Source organism: Hyperolius riggenbachi, chromosome 10, assembly GCF_040937935.1.
Source record: "Hyperolius riggenbachi isolate aHypRig1 chromosome 10, aHypRig1.pri, whole genome shotgun sequence".
In the NCBI taxonomy this organism is placed as follows: Eukaryota; Metazoa; Chordata; class Amphibia; order Anura; family Hyperoliidae; genus Hyperolius; species Hyperolius riggenbachi.
In genome coordinates, this window is record NC_090655.1 from 217,174,037 (window position 1) to 217,192,916 (window position 18,880).

At 43.1% G+C, this 18,880-nt stretch overlaps 1 protein-coding gene across 1 annotated transcript in view; it reads left to right on the plus strand.

Annotated features, from left to right (window-relative positions):
- LOC137536809 (uncharacterized) overlaps positions 1–18,880 on the plus strand; it is a 245,257-nt gene that overhangs the window by 177,419 nt on the left and 48,958 nt on the right. The window contains 3 exon segments of the mRNA XM_068259008.1: positions 340–2,109; positions 2,112–2,183; positions 2,270–2,372. Of these exon segments, the coding sequence (XP_068115109.1) occupies positions 340–2,109; positions 2,112–2,183; positions 2,270–2,372 (1,945 nt within the window).

The following is an 18,880-nucleotide window of genomic DNA, read 5'->3' on the forward strand; positions in this document are numbered from 1 at the left end:
TCACAAATGGATTGATTGGCTGATTTTGAGGGTGTATAAAATAAGCATTCAGGGCAAAATCTTTGTCATGTGATTGTCTGCCTGTAATGAGCAGAATGTTTGACAGTTTAGGCTGAAAACTAGTATGAATTCCTGTGACCTGCCAATAACTCTGAGATGGTGCAAATTGTATGCTAGTTATATGCAAAGCTATGCTGCTTTTGCACTTGGTCCATTTCCAGTATGTATAAACTTTGCATCAACTTGGAATTATCAGCAGCTCACTGACCATCCCTATTGATAATTGTTCCTCCCCGCAGAATTCTCAAACAGGAAGTGATGATGTTTCTCTATTTGCAGCAGGAAATCCTGGTACCAGGAACCTCACGGAGACTCGTCTCTCTGGATACACAGACTGTACAACTGATGATGATGTCACTGAACAAGACCATCCTACAGATATACTGGTTACCTCAAATATTCCCAAAGGCTCCATTCACCATATCCAGCTGAGCTCTTCTATTGGTGGAGGGTCTTATTCCTGTTCCACGTGTGGAAAACGCTTTGTTTCAAAATCATATCTCATCAGACATGAGAAAATTCACACTGGTGAGAAGCCCTATTCATGTGGTACGTGTGGGAATTGTTTTGTTCGGAAATCAAATCTTGTCAGACATGAGAAATCTCACACTGGTGAGAAACCCTATTCATCTGCTGAGTGTGGGAAACGGTTTTCATTGAAATCAAATCTGGTCAGTCATAAGAGTTTTCACATTGGTGCGAAGCCCTATTCATGTGCTGAGTGTGGGAAATGTTTTAGTTGGAAATCATGGCTTGTCAGTCATGAGAGATCACACACTGGTGAGAAGCTCTATTCATGTAATGAGTGTGGGAAATCCTTTGTTCAGAAATCAAATCTGGTCAAACATGAGCGATATCATACTGGGGAGAAGCCATATTCATGTGCTGAGTGTGGGAAACATTTTAGACAGAAAGAAGATCTTGTCAGACATGAGAGATTTCACACTGGTGAAAAGCCCTATTCATGTACTGAGTGTGGAAAATGTTTTGCACTTAATTCATACTTAGTCAAGCATAAAAAAGGTCACACTGGTGAGAAGCCCTATTCATGTACTGAGTGTAGAAAAAGTTTTGCACATAAGTCACAGCTTGTTAGCCATGAAAGATGTCACACTGGTGAGAAGCCGTATTCATGTACGGAGTGTGGGAAATGTTTTGCACATAAATCACAGCTTGTTAGCCATGAAAGATTTCACACTGGTGAGAAGCCCTATTCATGTACTGAGTGTGGGAAATGTTTTACACATAAATCACAGCTTGTTAGCCACGAAAGATCTCACACTGGTGAGAAGCCCTATTCATGTGCTGAGTGTGGGAAATGTTTTGCTCAGAAATTAAATCTTGTCGGACATGAGAAAACTCACACTGGTGAGAAACCCTATTCATGTACTGAGTGTGGGAAATGTTTTGCTCGGAAATCATATCTTGTCGGACATGAGAAATCTCACACTGGTGAGAAGTCCTATTCATGTGCTGAGTGTGGGGAATGTTTTGTACATAAAACACAGCTTGTTAGACATAAAAGATCTCACACTGGTGAGAAGCCTTATTCCTGTGCTGATTGTGGGAAATGTTTTGCACATAAACCACAGCTTGTTAGACATAAAAGATCTCACACTGGTGAGAAGCCCTATTCATGTGCTGAGTGTGGGAAATGTTTTGCACATAAATCAAGTGTTGTCATACATGCAAGATCTCACACTGGTGAGAGGCCCTATTCATGTACTGAGTGTGGGAAAGGTTTTGCACAAAAATCACAGCTTGTTAGCCATGAAAGATCTCACACTGGTGAGAAGCCCTATTCATGTGCTGAGTGTGGGAAATGTTTTGCTCAGAAATCATATCTTGTCGGACATGAGAAATCTCACACTGGTGAGAAGTCCTATTCATGTGCTGAGTGTGGGGAATGTTTTGTACATAAAACACAGCTTGTTAGACATAAAAGATCTCACACTGGTGAGAAGCCCTATTCATGTGCTGAGTGAGGGGAATGTTTTGCTCAGAAATCATATCTTGTCGGACATGAGAAATCTCACACTGGTGAGAAGCCAGTTCATGTGCTGAGTGTGGGGAATGTTTTGTACGGATAACACACCTTGTCACGCACAAAAGATCTCATACCGGTGAGAAGCCTTAGTCATGTGCTGAGTGTGGGCAATGTTTTTGAGAACAGTTGAATCCTGAACAAACATAAAATATCACACTGTAGAGATGCCCTATTCATGTGCTGACTGTGTGAAATGGTTTAGGTATAGCTCAAATCTTCTCACACAGAGATTTCACACTGGCGAGAAGCCCTATTCTTATGCTCTGTGTGTGAAAGCTTTTAGATGTTAATTATGGAGATTATACATAAAAAAATTTTTATAGCACGTGGAATTTTACACAGAATCCTGAGGACTCTTATGTTACTCAGTGCATTGGTTTGTAAAGCCTTAAAGTCCCTGTACTGAGGTGAAATAATGAGATGTACATGGATACATACTGTATATTACTAAGCCTAGTTAGAACTTGCCTGTGTTCACATTTTTTCCCCATTGCAACAGTTAAAGTGGAACTGACCTCAAAATTTGATACTTTAAAAATATGTGATGTGTCACTTAAAGTGGATCCGAGATTAACTTTTACTCATTGTATAATTGTGTTCCTTTCCTATTGTTTATAGGGCATTCCTCAAGCCTAATACTTTTTTGTTTTTGCTTTAATACTCTAATTCCCTATAAACTAAACAAGCCTCGCCCACAGCCTTTCAGAGAGCCTTGGCACTGTAGCAAGGGCTCATGGTAGCTCAGTCTGGGCAGGAGGAGGGGGAGGTGTTACTAGCCAGAGATTTCAGAGGCAGAGGGGAGGAGGGAGAAGGAGGGGGGATTAGGCTGAGTGCTGAAAAGGCAGATAAGCTTTTGCCTGTGTGTAATGTTTACAAACAGCATGGCTGCTGTCATTGTATCACAGGAAGAAATAATCCTATTCTATTTAAGCTGTCTGTAGCTAGATTTGCTGTGTAAACTATCTAAACTTTAGATAAGATATATAGACAAGTTCCTTGTTATAGTTAGTTTTTCATCTCGGATCTGCTTTAATACTGCTTTAATAAATAAAAGTGTATGTTTGCTGTAATATACCTGTCAGATGTCCTTATTCCTGTTACTGAATTCTAGAGGAGTGAGCAGCTATCTGTTGGTTGGCAAGTTTACAGTGCCATCCAGCTGATTTCTACTTCCTCCAGCCCCTCCTCCAGCAGCTCTTTTCTCTAATCACAGTATGTGCAGCATGCAAATTAGCCTGTGGTAGTGTACAGTTACAGAGAGGTCATCTGGCTGCGTCTGTGTAGTAATATCTGGCTGTGTTTTCCAGCCTGTCATTTTTCTGCTCTGTCATCCCATTATAATAAAGGAATCTGATGGTCAATTGACTGCCAAGTTTCCAGATGGATGGCCACCTCTACACAATGCACATATCTAAATCAGTTATGAAATTCAACAATTATTTCCCACACGACACATAGAAACTTACAATGGCTTGCATATTCATCAAATACTACAACATATATTACAAAATAAACAAATTCTCCACAAGATTTGTAGTCCATTCCCACCAAAATAGAATTAACATCCACAATGCATATACAGGATCTTCTTAAAAAAAATTAGCATATTGTGATAAAGTTCATTATTTTCTCTAATGTACTGATAAACATTAGACTTTCATCTATCGAAGCATCCTGGACCTCCATAACACCTGAGCAGTGCCACAGGCTGATTGCCTCCATGCCGTGACACATTGAAGCAGTCATTTCTACAAAAGGATTCCCGACCAAGTATTGAGTGCATAACTGAACATAATTATTTGAAGGTTGACTTTTTTTGTTTTAAAAACACTTTTCTTTTATTGGTCGGATGAAATATGCTAATTTTTTGAGATAGGAATTTTGGGTTTTCATGAGCTGTATGCCAAAATCATCAATATTAAAACAATAAAAGGCTTGAACTACTTTAGTTGTGTGTATTTGAATCTAAAATATATGAAAGTCTAATGTTTATCAGTACATTACAGAAAATAATGAACTTTATCACAATATGCTAATTTTTTGAGAAGATCCTGCATATGACATGCAAACAAGCATATCAAGTATCACCCACAATTTCAATGCACCAATCATCTCAACAAAAGAAATGCTGCTATTTAGACACAAAGCACAGACATAAACCCACTTATGCTAACTACTGTACCCACCACACATACAATGCAATTAGACCTTCTAGACTCAGCCCAAAAAGACAATTACTAATAGCTGAAGGTATTAGTAATTTTCTTTGTTGGCAGAGTACAGCAGTTCTAATTGCATTGTTATATGTGTTGTGTACACTACTTAGCATAAGTGGGAATATGTCTGTGCTTTGTGTCTCAATAGCTGCATTTTTTTTAGTTAAGATGAAACTAAAGGTGGCCATACATCAGGTGACTTGGCGGCCAATCGACCATCCAATTCGATTATTATAATCAAATTGGATGAAAATCGGTGCTGCTACGTGCAAGCCTGATCGACAATGCAACCAATTTCGGGATAGAATTTGTTTGCATTTCTTGATTGCGCATGCTGCAAGATGTTTCTCGATCGGGTGATGGCGGTACGGCGTGCAATTTTCCGAAGAAAGGTGGGGGACAAGTCTCTCTCCTAATTATCTTCTGTTATTGACAGCCATGCTGTGTGACAGAAATCCCCAAAAAGAACATGGTAGGAAGCAGGAATTGGCTTTATGCTCACTTTTGAAGAGGCTTTCTGTGCTTACCTTCAGCCTAAGCACACACATACATGCTCTACTGCACACTACACCATGTTCTACTGCATACCACAGACACTCCATTTAGAGGGGGGAGAATCAAATTGTGGTATGCAGCACTGTGTTCAATAAGCAAATAGCAGTCATGATGGCTCAATCAAAGACACTCTCAATCACAGAGGGGGAAAAAAAACAGGTTTAACAAAAACCCCTTCTTCACTTCCTGCTGGCCTCAATCCTGACCTCTCTCTGCTTGGGTCTCATGTTTGCTAGGCTCCCTGTAGTGCTGTCTGCAGCTCTGCACTGTGTTCTCTCATGCAGGCACCCCTCTCCTACTGGGCTCTGTGCTGTCCGGGGGGGGGGGGGGGGGGGGGGGGGTTCCGGGCTCCTCTGTGCTCTCAGGCATGCAGGTCTGTCTCCACTCTTTTGTCTGCTGGGCTCTGTATTGTGCACTGTCCCTCCACTACTTTTCTAGCCTCTCTCTCCCCCCTCCACTATCTGCCCTGCTCTCTCCTCCCTCCACTGTCTACTTGCCGTTCTAGCCTCCCTCTGGTATCCGATTGCCTATCTCTCTGCCCTCACGCTTCCTTCCATCTATTCATCCATCCACGACAGCTTGCCTCTTCCCTTCTTTCCTCTTCTCTGCTCTGATGTCTGTCTCGTCCCTCTGCTGTGTACTCCTTTCTGCCGGTGTAATGTCAGATATTGCAGCCCGGAAGCAGCCTTCCTCACTGAGTATCGCGCATGCTCAGTGGGAAGTTAGACATTATTTAGCTGAAATATCTCCGCTTCCGCACCACGTACACTCCCGAAATGTTCAGGGGAGGGAGGGGACCCCCAGATCCAGCTCTGTGTCGAATTGCAGCCCCCTAGCCCCAGTAGTTCCCGAGATAGGTTTGCTGCAATCAGTCTCGGGAACCAGCGGGGCTCGGGGGCTGCAATTCGGCACAGAGCTAGATGTGGGGGTCCCCTCCCTCCCCTGAAAATTTCCGGGGTGTACGTGGTGCGGAAGCGGAGATTTAGGACGTTTCACACCTGGCTGCACAAAGTAATGGGGCGCAGGCTCCTACTGCGCATGCGGGGCTGCAAAATCTGAGAGGCTGCAATAGCTGACATGACACCGGTCATTTCACTACTGTCAGGATTCTTGTTCTGGCTTCCGAGGAGGCGCCTCTTGATGACGTCCTATGTAAACACCACACCAGGCCCGCAGGAAGCTAATTACATTGTAGGAGGAATTTGCCGACAGAAGAAGGTCTCCCAGTAACCACGTGACTGCCGCAGCAGGCTACGTCACAAGTGGGACAGGCTTATTCATTTATTTTATATTATACATTTTATTTATATGTTTTTGAGATATCCTGTACACTTTTTGGCTATCATTTTTAAAAAATATTCCAATGGTTTATTTTGATATTTAGAGTTCAGTTTCTCTTTAATACAGCAGGTGTTTTATCTATGCAAAAGGGGCAGGAACTGTAGTTGCATGCAGCCAAGGCTCTCCTGAAGAGTACACAAAAGCCATACTACTTTTATCTGTCTGCACAAACACCCCTGATAGCTGCACAGTGCTAGAAAGCCATATTTTATTCTGTTGTTGAGGGACGGTGAATGAACCAGGTATTATTTCACAATGATATGGCTGTTGTACACATTTCAGAGTCAGGATTTAAGCCATAAAGTATAAATAAGAATTGAGACTCCAAGGAGGTTCTTGTATACCATTGTAACTACATATACACTTTATTGTTTGTTGAGTTTATTTTCACTTAAAGGGAAGATCCGCGGTAGATACTAAAAAAATAAAAATACTAATCCACTTACCTGGGGCTTCCTCCACCCCGTGGCAGGCAGGATGTGCCCTCAACGCCGCTCTGGAGGCTCCCAGTCTTCTCCGGTGGCGCACCAGACCTGGCCAGGCCGGCTTCCAGGTCGGGCTCTTCTGTGCTCCAACATGCGTCTCCCGCGGGCGCGCTGATGTCATCGGACGTCTTCTGGGCTGTACTGCGCAGGCTTAGAACTACTGCGCCTGCGCAGTACAGCCTGGAGGATGTCTGACGATGTCAGCGCGACGGCGTGAGACGCACATTGGAGCGCAGAAGAGCCCGACCTGGAAGCCGGCCTGGCCAGGTCGGGTGTGCCACCGGAAAAGACCGGGAGCCTCCGGAGCGGCGTTGAGGGCACATCCTGCTTGCCACGGGCTGGAGGAAGCCCCAGGTAAGTGGATTAGTGTTTTTATTTTTTAAAAAGGACCATGAACCGTCCCTTTAAGGTTTGCTGTAAAATGTGATATACACAGTAATCATTTATAAGAAAAGAAGCATTTCCTGGGGAGAGGCCTTATTTCTGTGTTAAGTTTGGGAAATGCTTTGGGTATAAATCACAACTTGCTGCACATCAGACATCACTTAGAGCAGAAGCAATAGTCATGGTGTGAGTGTGGGAAACATCTTACATACACAACTTGCCATTATTAGAGACCTCACATTGGGGAGAAGCCGTAGTGCTGGGTGTGGGAAATCCTTCACATAGAAATCTTATCTTGCCATACAGAAGAGAATTTACTCTGGTGACATCTCACACAGACCTATTCACAATGGGGGTATAAATAAAAACAGCTCTCAGCAACATCACATGCACTTCTGGACCATGATGGCTCAGTTTGCTTGAGCTCCATTACTCGGTGTGGGATATAACTCCAATAGAGGAGCTATTATTAGCCGACAGGAGGCGGGAGTGACGGCACAAGTGGCCATATTCCAAATGGGACTGAAGCAGCCACCACAACTTCTAAAGGTAAAGTACAACCAGAGAAAATAGACAAATTTCTCAGAGAGAGCACAGACCTGCGAGATGCTGGTCAGACACCACATGGCCCAATCCAGAGCTCCCAGCATGCCTCGGAATCCTCTCCACTTTTGATGGTGGATCACCTAGCGCAGCTGCTGGAAAGAAACAAGAACTGTGTCATTGACAATATGCATCGGCTGTTTGCCACTGTCACAAAGGAGCTGAAAAGTGAAATAGCAGCCATGGGTGAGCGTATTAACACCTAAGACTGGTGACCTAATGCGCCACCGTAATGCTTTTGAGGATGAACATCTGCAGACACAGGCGGACATAAGAGATCTGAGACTATAATACACTATTAATGCCAACACATGACTCAGTTTGCTGAAACGTTGTTAGCGTTTATTAAATTTCATATCACCATAAACATAGGACACAACATAGTGGGATGTGGGTGTTAAAACACCCTCTGGTGAAAAATACAGGAGACAAAAGCGGGAGCCCAATGGTGCAGTATGTCAACAGCAATTAAACGTAATAAAAGTAAGACACTACTCACAAAGGTGGGTTGCAGAGGGGCAACCGACCACAGGAAGCAGGTGGAGACAACAAACCCGACTCCACTCGGGGTGGTCCCTAGGGACCTGGATGCGGTCGTTCTCCTTGGTAAAAGAAAGGGGACAGATGTCCACCATGGTCAAAGCCACGTGTGGTCTGTCTCCACCCCTCAGACGGGTGAGGTAAGGGGGTATGGTAGCACAATAAGGGAGTAAGAGGCGCCCTGGTGTAATATAAAGGCATTTAAAAGCAGTTTAAAATGGGAAATAAATTTGAGGTAGCTTACCTCAATGACAAATCTGTTGGTTAGTTTGGCTCTGTTACTGGCCTAAAGAGGCGGACTCTGACCCGCGAAACATGTTGCCTGTGCTACTGATAAAAACCTTTGTTAAACACAAAGATTTTTCATCATTGAGGTAAGCTACCTCAAATGTATTTCCCATTTTAAACTGCTTTTAGATGCTTTTATATTACACCAGGGCGCCTCTTACACCCCTATTGTTATAGGACACAACAGTTACACAATGACCCATGCTATAGTGCACCATCCCCATCTAAAATCTTCCCAGGACTGAGCTAATTTCTGAAAATAGTGTCCATCTGAGTATTCACAAATGGTCACCCTGTGCCAACATTGTTCCAGTTTCAAGCTTATGCAACTTTATATGCCGTTGTACTTTGTGGCTGATTGCTAACAAACTTCAACTCCCTTTGGAGAAGTGGTGACAGAACACCCGTTGGTTTACCACGAGAGACGTCTGTCCTTCCTTTTCCCCTAAGAAAGCGACCGCATCGAGGTCCTTCTAGGACCACCTTGAGGGGAGTCTGGTTTATGGTCTCCACCTGCTTCCTGTGGTCGGTTGCCCCTTGCAACCCTCCTTTGTGAGTAGCTTTTTCATTTACTTCTCCACATACTAATAACTGACATACTGCACTATTGGGCTTCCGTTTCTTGTCTCCTGTGTCTTTCTCTACAGGGTGCCAAGACACCCCAACCACAATCTCCCTTTGGAAATGCACAGTTCTTAGTTGACACTTAACTCACTGCACAGATATGATCTTCACTGGCCAGCAACGAATTTGTGTGTCCCGGGCATGGCAGTCATGAGTCACTCATGTCTACCACCTCTAACCCTCACTGCTGTGACTTTGTGGGTGATTTGTGATGTGGGCTTGCTCTGCTATTGGAATGACACTGCCTGGCTGTTTGAAGTGTAGCCCTCAGATGGATTTTTGTCCATTGTGGGCATTCCCACTTTTAGGCTCATCTACTGTTCCATCACTCGGCTCCAGCCACGATTACTGGACCAAGATTAATCAACACATTTCACTTAGATCAGTTTTATCAGGACTGACTAAATTCCACTACAGGGTGACATCTTGTGATCTCTTATCAGTACAGCTATGGAAATTCAATCAAATACAGACTGGGCTCGATGTTCCCTGAGCAGCTATGGAACTCCTGAATCTCCTGAAGCTTTTCACGCACTTGGTCCTGGATTAGGGTAGTTTACTGTGGTGGATGGACAGAGCTCATCGTGCCCTGGACACTCCTCAACAAAATACGGAAACACTACGAGATGTCATTATACATCTCCATTATTTTGAAAGCAAAGAGGCCCTGCTGAACGTAACCAGGAACTTACAAGAGTTGAATTTGAAGGTGAGACTTTATCTCTATACAATGACCTTTCTCTGGTCAACCTTGAGAAGTAGCCGGCACTCGGTCCTTTCACACAAACAGAGAAGTGCGGTGCAGTATAAACGGGGGTTATCATGTAAACTAATACTGCAGCTACAAAAAAGTTGGCCTTCATACTCCAGTATCTCGATGATCCCCTGGACTTTCTTATACAACTGGGCCTAGATGTTCCAACTAAACAACGGGGTGGACTGTAATCAAGCCACATAGACAGGGCCCCTTACCTTTAGGATCCCTGTCCTCTCCCATGTTGATCCCTCTAGTCCCCTTAGACAGTTACTAATCTACAGCCCAGTTTGAGGATGATTCCCGAAGTAATTTCCTGCTGTTTTTCCTGGGACCCACGAATAGTGGACCGATAAACTGGCACTGGGTACAGCTCCCATGCAACCTCACGCTCTACCTAGTTACATGTTTTCTCCTCAGTTAGAGGAATGGCAGAGTGATTCAGAACTATGCTTGTTTCTATGCATGGTGCTTATTTGTTTTATTTAGTTATGGTTATTACAGGATCTGTACAGTTTTGTCCGTCGGCCTTCGATCTCTACACTCCAATTTCTCTGTTGCCTATGGCTGACCTTATGCAGCATTACTTAAAGTGAACCTCCGGACTAAAAATCGACTCAGCAGCACTGAAAAGGCTTTGTGTTTCTTTAACAGTTTCACAGCATCAGAACTTTGTTTCTCTTATACAAGCCTCATTTTTAGCTGCACAGAAGAAAACTGCCTGGGCTTTTTTTCCCCTGATGCTATGCAAAGCATGATGGGATTTCTGATGTTGTTGCTCTCGTTCTGCTGTTTTGGTGCAATTTTTTTTTTTTTTTACATTTTGAATTTGACATTTGAAGCCTAGTGTGTGCAGCTGGGAGGGGTTATCAGGACACAGGACAGTTGGAACTGTGTCTCCTGCTCCTTGTCACCTCCTTTCAACCAAAAAGATGGCTGCCCCCATGATAAAGATGGCAGCCCCCATGAATCACAAACATTTACCTGTTCTTTTAAAACGGTGGGTAAGAGATGATATTGCCTGTCTATTCTAATTAACATAACTAATGTAACTTGATGACAGTATGTTTGTTTAGGCTGAAGTTCCACTTTAATGTCAAGGGGCTGAACTTGTTAGTTAAACAGCTATTATTCAAAGAAGCAAAAAAGATTGCAGGCCAATATTTTTAGTCTAAGAGACCCATTTTAACACAATAACATACAGAAAAGTTAATTGTCTTTCCCCTAAATTGGACCTAGACTATGATATGTACACTACACAATACATATACATATGACTATGGTAGGTATTACATTGTGAGCCCCTCTGAGGGACAGTTAAGTGGCAAGACAATATACTCTGTATAGCGCTGTGGAAGATCATGCCACTATATAAATACTAAATAATAATAATATTTGTAAAGCGCTTTTTTACAATAGGACTCAAAACGATTAGATACTGGGGCCCATATGCAATTCACTTTTTCACTTGAGTTTTCTCCTAGGTGACATTTTCAGAACTTTTCATAAAATGCATTTTTAACCACCAGCAAGAAGAAAATACTAAGAATAAACTTGATAGCACTTTTTCACCATTTTTTGGGTACTTTTTCAATATTAAAATGCTAAAAAGTTAGTTTAAAGAGAAGAGGAAAATTACCTCCTAGGTGATAACTCAGGTGAAAAAGTGAATTGCATATGGGCCTGGATGTCTTAGATCAATACATAGTTGCAGGGCGCACTGTGTTACAGAGGAATTAGTCAGGTGTTTGTAAATGCCAGATCAAACAAATGCCTTTTCAGTTTGAATGTCCTGATTGAGTGTGGCAAAAAATTCCCAAGTGTAGGGGCAGCATGACAGAATTCTCTGTTTTCAGATTGACTCTGAGTGTGACCAAGTTATTAGATCCTTTTGATCTAAGATTGTGGGAGGTGTGATGCAGTTGTAACAAATTCTTCAGGTATCCAGGGCCCAAATTGTGCAAAGAGTTTGAAGTTAACGTGGACCTGAACTCTTGCACAGAACAGAAGAAAAACAGAGAAATACACCCTGTATGTATTTAGAGAGTTTAGCCTGTTTAATTCCCCCTTATTTGTATCTAATCACAAGTTGTAATTTGATCTATCCCATGTGTCACATGACTTCCACAGCAGATAAGCTCATTTGAAAGCACTGGATGTTAACAATATTTCTGCTTCCATGAATCAGGAACAGTGCAGATTTATTTTAGGATTTGTATCAGTTGTAACAAACAAATGTTTTAAAGGTTATTATGCTGTTGTGTATCTTTTAGAGCAGAGAGGACGTTCTGAGTTCAGGTCTGCTTTAATAAACTAATCTTAAATCTCTTTTTTATGGGTAGCCAGTGGAGTGAGCGAAGGATCTGTGTTATGTGGCAATGGTGGGGTTTGGTTTTTTAGCAGGCTTGTAATGGTATTCTGTACTAGTTGCATATGGTGGAGGTCCTTGTTTGGAAGACCTGTATAGAGAGAATTGCAAAAGTCCAGCTGTGATGTGATGAAGACATAAACAGGTGTTGAAAGTTTTGTTTTTTGGTACAGTATTAGGTGCTTAATTTTAGTGATAATCCTCAAGTTAAAAAAAAGGAGTGTTTCACAGCAGCTAAGATTTGATTCCCTAAGTTTAATTCCCCATCAATTATTACACCCAAGCTGTGCACAAAGTTCAGGTCTGAACTCCCTATCCTTAGATGTGCTGAATGAGACTGGAGCTGCTTTGCTGTGGATCGCTGACCTTCGATGACAAAAACCTTAGTTTTGTCAATATTTAGTTTTAGCCAGTTATCATTCATCCGCTCCTGAAGCTCAGCTAAGCATGCGTTTATTTGTGGAGAACAGTCTGTCACACCAGGTCTGAATGATAAATATAGCTGGGTGTCATCAGCATAGTAGTGGTATCTCAGACTAGGCTTTTGGATGATTTTTCCAAGTTGTATCATGTATTTTGTGAACAGCAGAGGGGATGGTATCAAGCCCTGGGGAACACTGTATTTTAGTGGTACAGGGTTGGACAAAAAAAGGCCCCAAGGATACCCTTTGTGTTCTGCCGGTCCAGAAGGAGTTTACTCACTGGAGAACTAAGCCATCTATGCCACAGTACTCTTGCAGCCTGTTAAGCAAGACTTCAAGATCAACTGTGTCAAAAGCAGCTGAGAGGTCAAGCAAAATCAGGCTGGAACTCTCGCCGCTGTCTCTTGCCATGAGCAGATCATTGTAGATCTGGGTGAGGGCTGTTTCACAGCTGTGATGTTTGTTGAAGCCAGATTGTAGAGGGTGAAAGATGTTGTTCCTTGATAGCATGGCTTCAAGTTTGAGAATACAGAGCTTTTTCAATAACTTTTCTAAGAAAGGAGAGGTTAGAAACAGGTCTGTAGCTGCTCATAGCATCTAGGGATAGTTTCTTAAATAGCAGTCTGATGATTGCTTCTATCAGACAGATGGGAAACCTCCCTGCTTGTAAGGAACAGTTGATGATTTAGGAAATGCTAATCTAAACAGGCCATGGCATTTTAACATGACTTTTTTAGCCAGGCTCCAGGTCCTGGGTAGTCTGGCAAAGATTAAGGAGGGTATCTAAGATATTGTCTTCCGTGATAACCTTGAAATCAGGCCATAGCGGTAGTCTTTTTTTTTTTTTTTATATATTTTTGGCTTGAGAGTTTTCAGGTGAATGATTAGGGAATGTTTGTCATCTGAGGACTGATGTTTGCGCCATTGTCATTCTAGTCTGTGCCCCGCTTTCTTTAGTTCTTTTACAGAGTTGCCAAACTAGCGTGCATGATGTTTAAGCTATTGTATCACCCTTATTTGATTCTCTGGCACTTCCCCACTGTGTATTTTATATCTGGGATGAGTAAGACAGAAGGGGTAGCTATTTTTGATGAATAAGACTATCCTCTTTAATGTAACATGTTTATGCATAGACCCTCAATGACATTACAAGGACCTAATCCTTATGTTCCTCATACTCATAGACTTGCTGGTCAAATCTGTGTTTCCTAACAAACTTCAGAACCTCAGGTGGTGGACAGGGGAGGGGAAGAGTTACGTAGTTGTGGTCAACACCATGCTTCACGTGACTCTGATGCTTCCTCCTTCCAAGCCGGAAGGAGGAAGCAACAGAGTCTTGTGAAGCTCAGAGTGGACCACAAGTCAGTGGCTTCCCCTGCGTCTCTCCACTATTTGAGGTTCTGAAGTGTGTCAGGAAACCCGGATTTGAACAGCAACACTACTCATTAACCACAGTGTCTCCATAAAATACAGAGGAACCTCTTAGTCCTTTTGTGGGAGTGTTGACTATTGGGAGGAGATTTTTATTAGTTTTTTTTCTTCAGTGTTAGACAGGTCTTCAATCTCCTCTAAAGCAATCCAGGGAAGGATAGGTTGTTTATCTAGGAAGTTTAGAAAATGGGTAAGGGATAAGATATGTAATCCAGTCTCTTAACAGTATAGCTTTTACTCTAAACCTCCTGCATCGTTCAGCAGTCTTGATTCTTTTCTGGCCTTAACCTTCTGCCGACCGCGTCACGCCGCTCCAGGACCGCCTAATTGGCGTAAAGTCCTGGGGCTCTGTTTTGCAGGAGATCGCGCGCAGGCTGCGCGCGCATCTCCTTCTCAGGGGGCGGAGCACCGCTCCGCCTTCAGTCTCCGAGCGGCAATTGCCGCTCGGGAGACTGTTAGAGTGCGTGATCGCCATCTATTTTTCACTCTGCAGCACTGCGATCAGCAGCAGCGCTGCACTGGGGACAGCCGTGTGACACGGCTGTCCCCCTGGGGGACAAGAGAGCGATCGGCTCTCATAGGCAGAAGCCTATGACAGCCGATCGCAGTAATTGGCTGGCTGTGGGGAGGGAGGGAGGGAAGGGAGTTAAAGAAACAGTGTTTTTTTTTTTTTTTTTTTTTATATAACACGTACAATAATATTTATTAAAAATAAACATGGGGGGAGCGATCAGACCCCACCAACAGAAAGCTCTGTTGGTGGGGAGAAAAGGAGGGAGGGATCACTTGTGTGCTGTGTTGTGCGGCCCTGCAGCTTGGCCTTAAAGCTGCAGTGGCCAATTTTACAAAAAACTGCCTGGTCACTAGGGGGGTTTAGCACTGCAGTCCTCAAGTGGTTAAAGTTATTAATTCAACAAGGCAGTCGGGTAGAGATACATCATATGTCATGGTCAGACCATGTTCTGGTTTCTATGGACCTTGACTGTAGAACTAAAATAAGAGGTCCCTATCATTGGCATCTTAATATGCCCCTTTTAAAACACACAATTATATAATGTTGTACAGAAGGAAATAGCAGATTGTTAAACCCTCAGTTTTTAGAGATGCCCATAAGAGGGTTATCCAGGGTGGTCTGCTCAGAGAAGCTGTACAGAAAAAATGAAATGATAGGGCTATTCTCTAGTGCAGGATTCAGGCGTTATGGCTACCGGAAGACAGATATAAACTTTTCCCATTTACTGTAAATCTAACTACCGGATCTGGCCGTTAAAACCAAAGTTATACAAACTCCAAAAAGGCTCTTACCTGGACGAAGCAATTATTTTATGATAGAGGCAATAAATCTCATTACATATTAACCAGGAGATTGAGATTTCCGAAAGCAGAGGGCTATGTGGTGACTGACAGAGGAGGGATTACATCCTCAGACCCTTCCCATATTGCCAGAGCCTTTCAGGCTTACTATCCAGAATTGTATAATATTACCCCGCCTGAACCTGCTAATATGGTCAACTCCAAAATGAAAGCATTTTTGGATAACATAGTACTTCAAGCACTCACAGAGGAACAACTGCAGGAGTTAAATTCCCTGATTACAATGCCTGTGTACTTGTGCAATGCACAATGCTCAGACTGAACAACTTTTTTCAGTTTGGGCTTGACAAAAAGTTGTTGTGGACCTGCAAAATGCAGTCATCATACATGCTGCCAGGTAGTGTAGGCTTGACCACCTGAGGTATCACGCTGATGAACTGTTGGCTAGCTTACCAAGTTACTGCAGTAAGTAACTACAAATCCCTATTTCATGCAGAGGGGTAGCTAATGGCTTAACCACGTCATGCTATGAGCTGTTTTACCCTTACCGCCAAGAGCAATTTTCACCTTTGAGCATTGGTCCCATTCATTTGGCAATAATTTTATCACTACTTATCACGCATTTTAAAAGGGAGAAATGTAAATAAAAATACACAATTTTTCCATTTTTATCCACTATACTTTTGAAATAAACAGTAATATTGTAGATGAAACCCGCACATTTTATTTGCCTTTTTATTCTGGTTATCACTATCTAAGTTATGTTCCTAGTACAATATATGGTGACAATAATTTGGAAATAAAGCTGTTTTTTTCTGCTTTGTGTTTTTGTTTCCTCTGCTCCTCTGCTCCATCAGTAATAACAAGGCCTTATTTTAAAAAAAAATAACAGTAATATACCCTCAGGGCCTAAGCCCACTAACTCAGTTGTGCCCATTTCTGTCTGCTTTTCAGCATCTGTAACACTACTGTGCAACTGAAAAGTGGACACAACTGCATCAGTGGGCTCAGGCCCTTATGAAATGCATACCATATCTTACAAAAGCTGAGTACACCTCTCATATTTTTGTAATAATTTATAGTGTCTTTTCATGGGACAACAACTAATCAGAATCAATTTTATTTGGCCAAATTAGTTTGCACTTACAAGGAATTTAACTTTTCAGTTGCTTAACAGACACAGACAAAAACAATACAAGGGCACACAGTGTAGGTACTTGCAAGTAAAGAACAGTATATAAGTTCACCTCCCTGGCGTTCTGATTCCCGCGGCCCTGCGGCCACGGGAACGTTTTTTGTATTTTGTATTTTTTATTTTTCATGTAGCTAGCCTAGTGCTAACTACATGATTGCTCCCTCTGTGCAGCGTCCCTCCCTCCCCTCCGATCGCCGCCGGCGCAATGGCCCGTCCGATAATCCCATTCTGAACGGGATTTCCTGGAGGGCTTCCCCTGTCGCCATGGCGACGCACGTCGTGACGTCATCGACGTTGTCGACGTCGTGACGTTACACGGAGAACCGATCCACCCCTCAGCGCTGCTTGGCACTGATTGGCCAGGCAGCGCACTGGGTCGGGGGGGGGTGTGTGCTCGTTACGCAACGGATAGCGGCGCATTGGCGGCGAGCGGCGGTGATCATCTCCAACACGCAGCAAGCAAAGTGCTTGCATTTTTAAAAAAAGAATTAATAAAATCGGCCCAGAGGGGCCTGAGCGCCACCCTCCAGCATCGTAGTCGTAGTAAACAGGATGAGACATAGTCACAGCACCATCCTTTCCCCCTCCAGTGCCCCCTGTGGCCCCCGACTGAGCAGAATGTTGAATATGGGTGGGGAGGAAGTGCCAGTTCTTCCTCCCCTCTACCCGTCCATAATTCCGGCTATTCCATCCGCTGCTTTAGTTCCACTCAGAGCCGGGATAAGGTCCTCCAGCACCCAAGGCTGAGACACCAAAGTGCGCCCCTCCATCCCTCCCACCCTAAGCCGTCATACACGTATTGCTATTAGACTAAGAGGGCCACAGGGCCCACAACCTCCCCAACACCTTAATATCTAGTTATTTGGCTTGCAGTCACTGCTATGTATCCCCTTTTCTTATTTCTTTCTGCTTCAAACACAATTAGGAATGACAGCTGAATGAATTGTGCGCCCCCTCCTACACTGCTCCCTGAGGCTGGAGCCTCTCCAGCCTATGCCTTGGCCCGGCCCTGGTTCCACTTTATGATTCACTTCACGCAGTGCACAGGGGAGCTGCGCTGTGTCGGGGATTGTGGTAATTGAGGTCAGATATCATTCCTACCTCAAAGACAGAGCTCTCTGTGACTTTGAAAGTCAGCGAGATCAGTGAAGCTCTTTTGCATAGATTACAACTGGAGTTTCTGAACTCTTCCTGTACTGGAAACAATATTCGACTCATATGTCTGCTGCTAATCAGGGGCGTAACTAGAAATCACAGGGCCCCCCTGCAAAACTTTGGATTGGGCCCCCTACCCCTGCACACTGAATAGGGACTGTCTACAAATCGTTGTCTACAAAAATTTGTATGATTCCTTATCAGTGGCTGAGCAGATGCAGTCATTAGAGCAATTGTGCAGATAAAAGAAAGTTTTTTCCTCTCCTTGCCCTTAGTTTTCAGGACAGGGCCCCCTGTGGCTTCTGGGCCCCCCTGCGGCTGCATCCCTTGCAGGGTTTATTGTTACACCCCTGCTGCTAATGTTTTATTTCTTAGCTGTACTACACATACAAATCATTATATCATAAACGTATTTATCCAAATCACAGCTACAATTGCCAGGGATCCTTATACAGCAATATTGCAGCTGTACAGTGATCCCTGGCCGAAGCATTGCCTGTTCCATGGGGTTTTGTTTTTCAAATTTAGTCAGATGTTACAGGACATTACAATGCTTCATACAATGCTTCAATATGATAAGAATAATCAGAGAAAAACATATAAATTCCAATACAGAATGGAAGTAAGTAAGCAGGTATGCAAAATACACAACAACTGTAAGCACACACACTGCAACATAATAACTGAAAGGTGATTGATAATTACAACAATTTAGGAGAAAAAGTAATGCTGCATTGCGTGACATCGCTAATTTAATAAGTAAAATAAACAAATGACAATTTAAATATTAACTGTCGGGCATAAAATCAAAAATCAATTCTTTATTTTTGTCCAGTAAACAAGTAATAAGGATGTTAACCCGACAATCCAAAAGTTAAAATCACTATTACTTTTCTTGTTGATAAATGATCATTTCCCAGTTTACCTGACTCTTATTTGGTACGCACAAAATGTGGTACACAAAAAGGAAGTTGCAGGGCATGCTGGGTTGTCCTTTTTTTTGCTTCTCTACTTCCCCTCAGACTTAACTAATGCAGCCTGATTAGGATCCTCTCTGATTGGCCAATATTTCTCGTGCTGAGACAATTCACTTTCTAT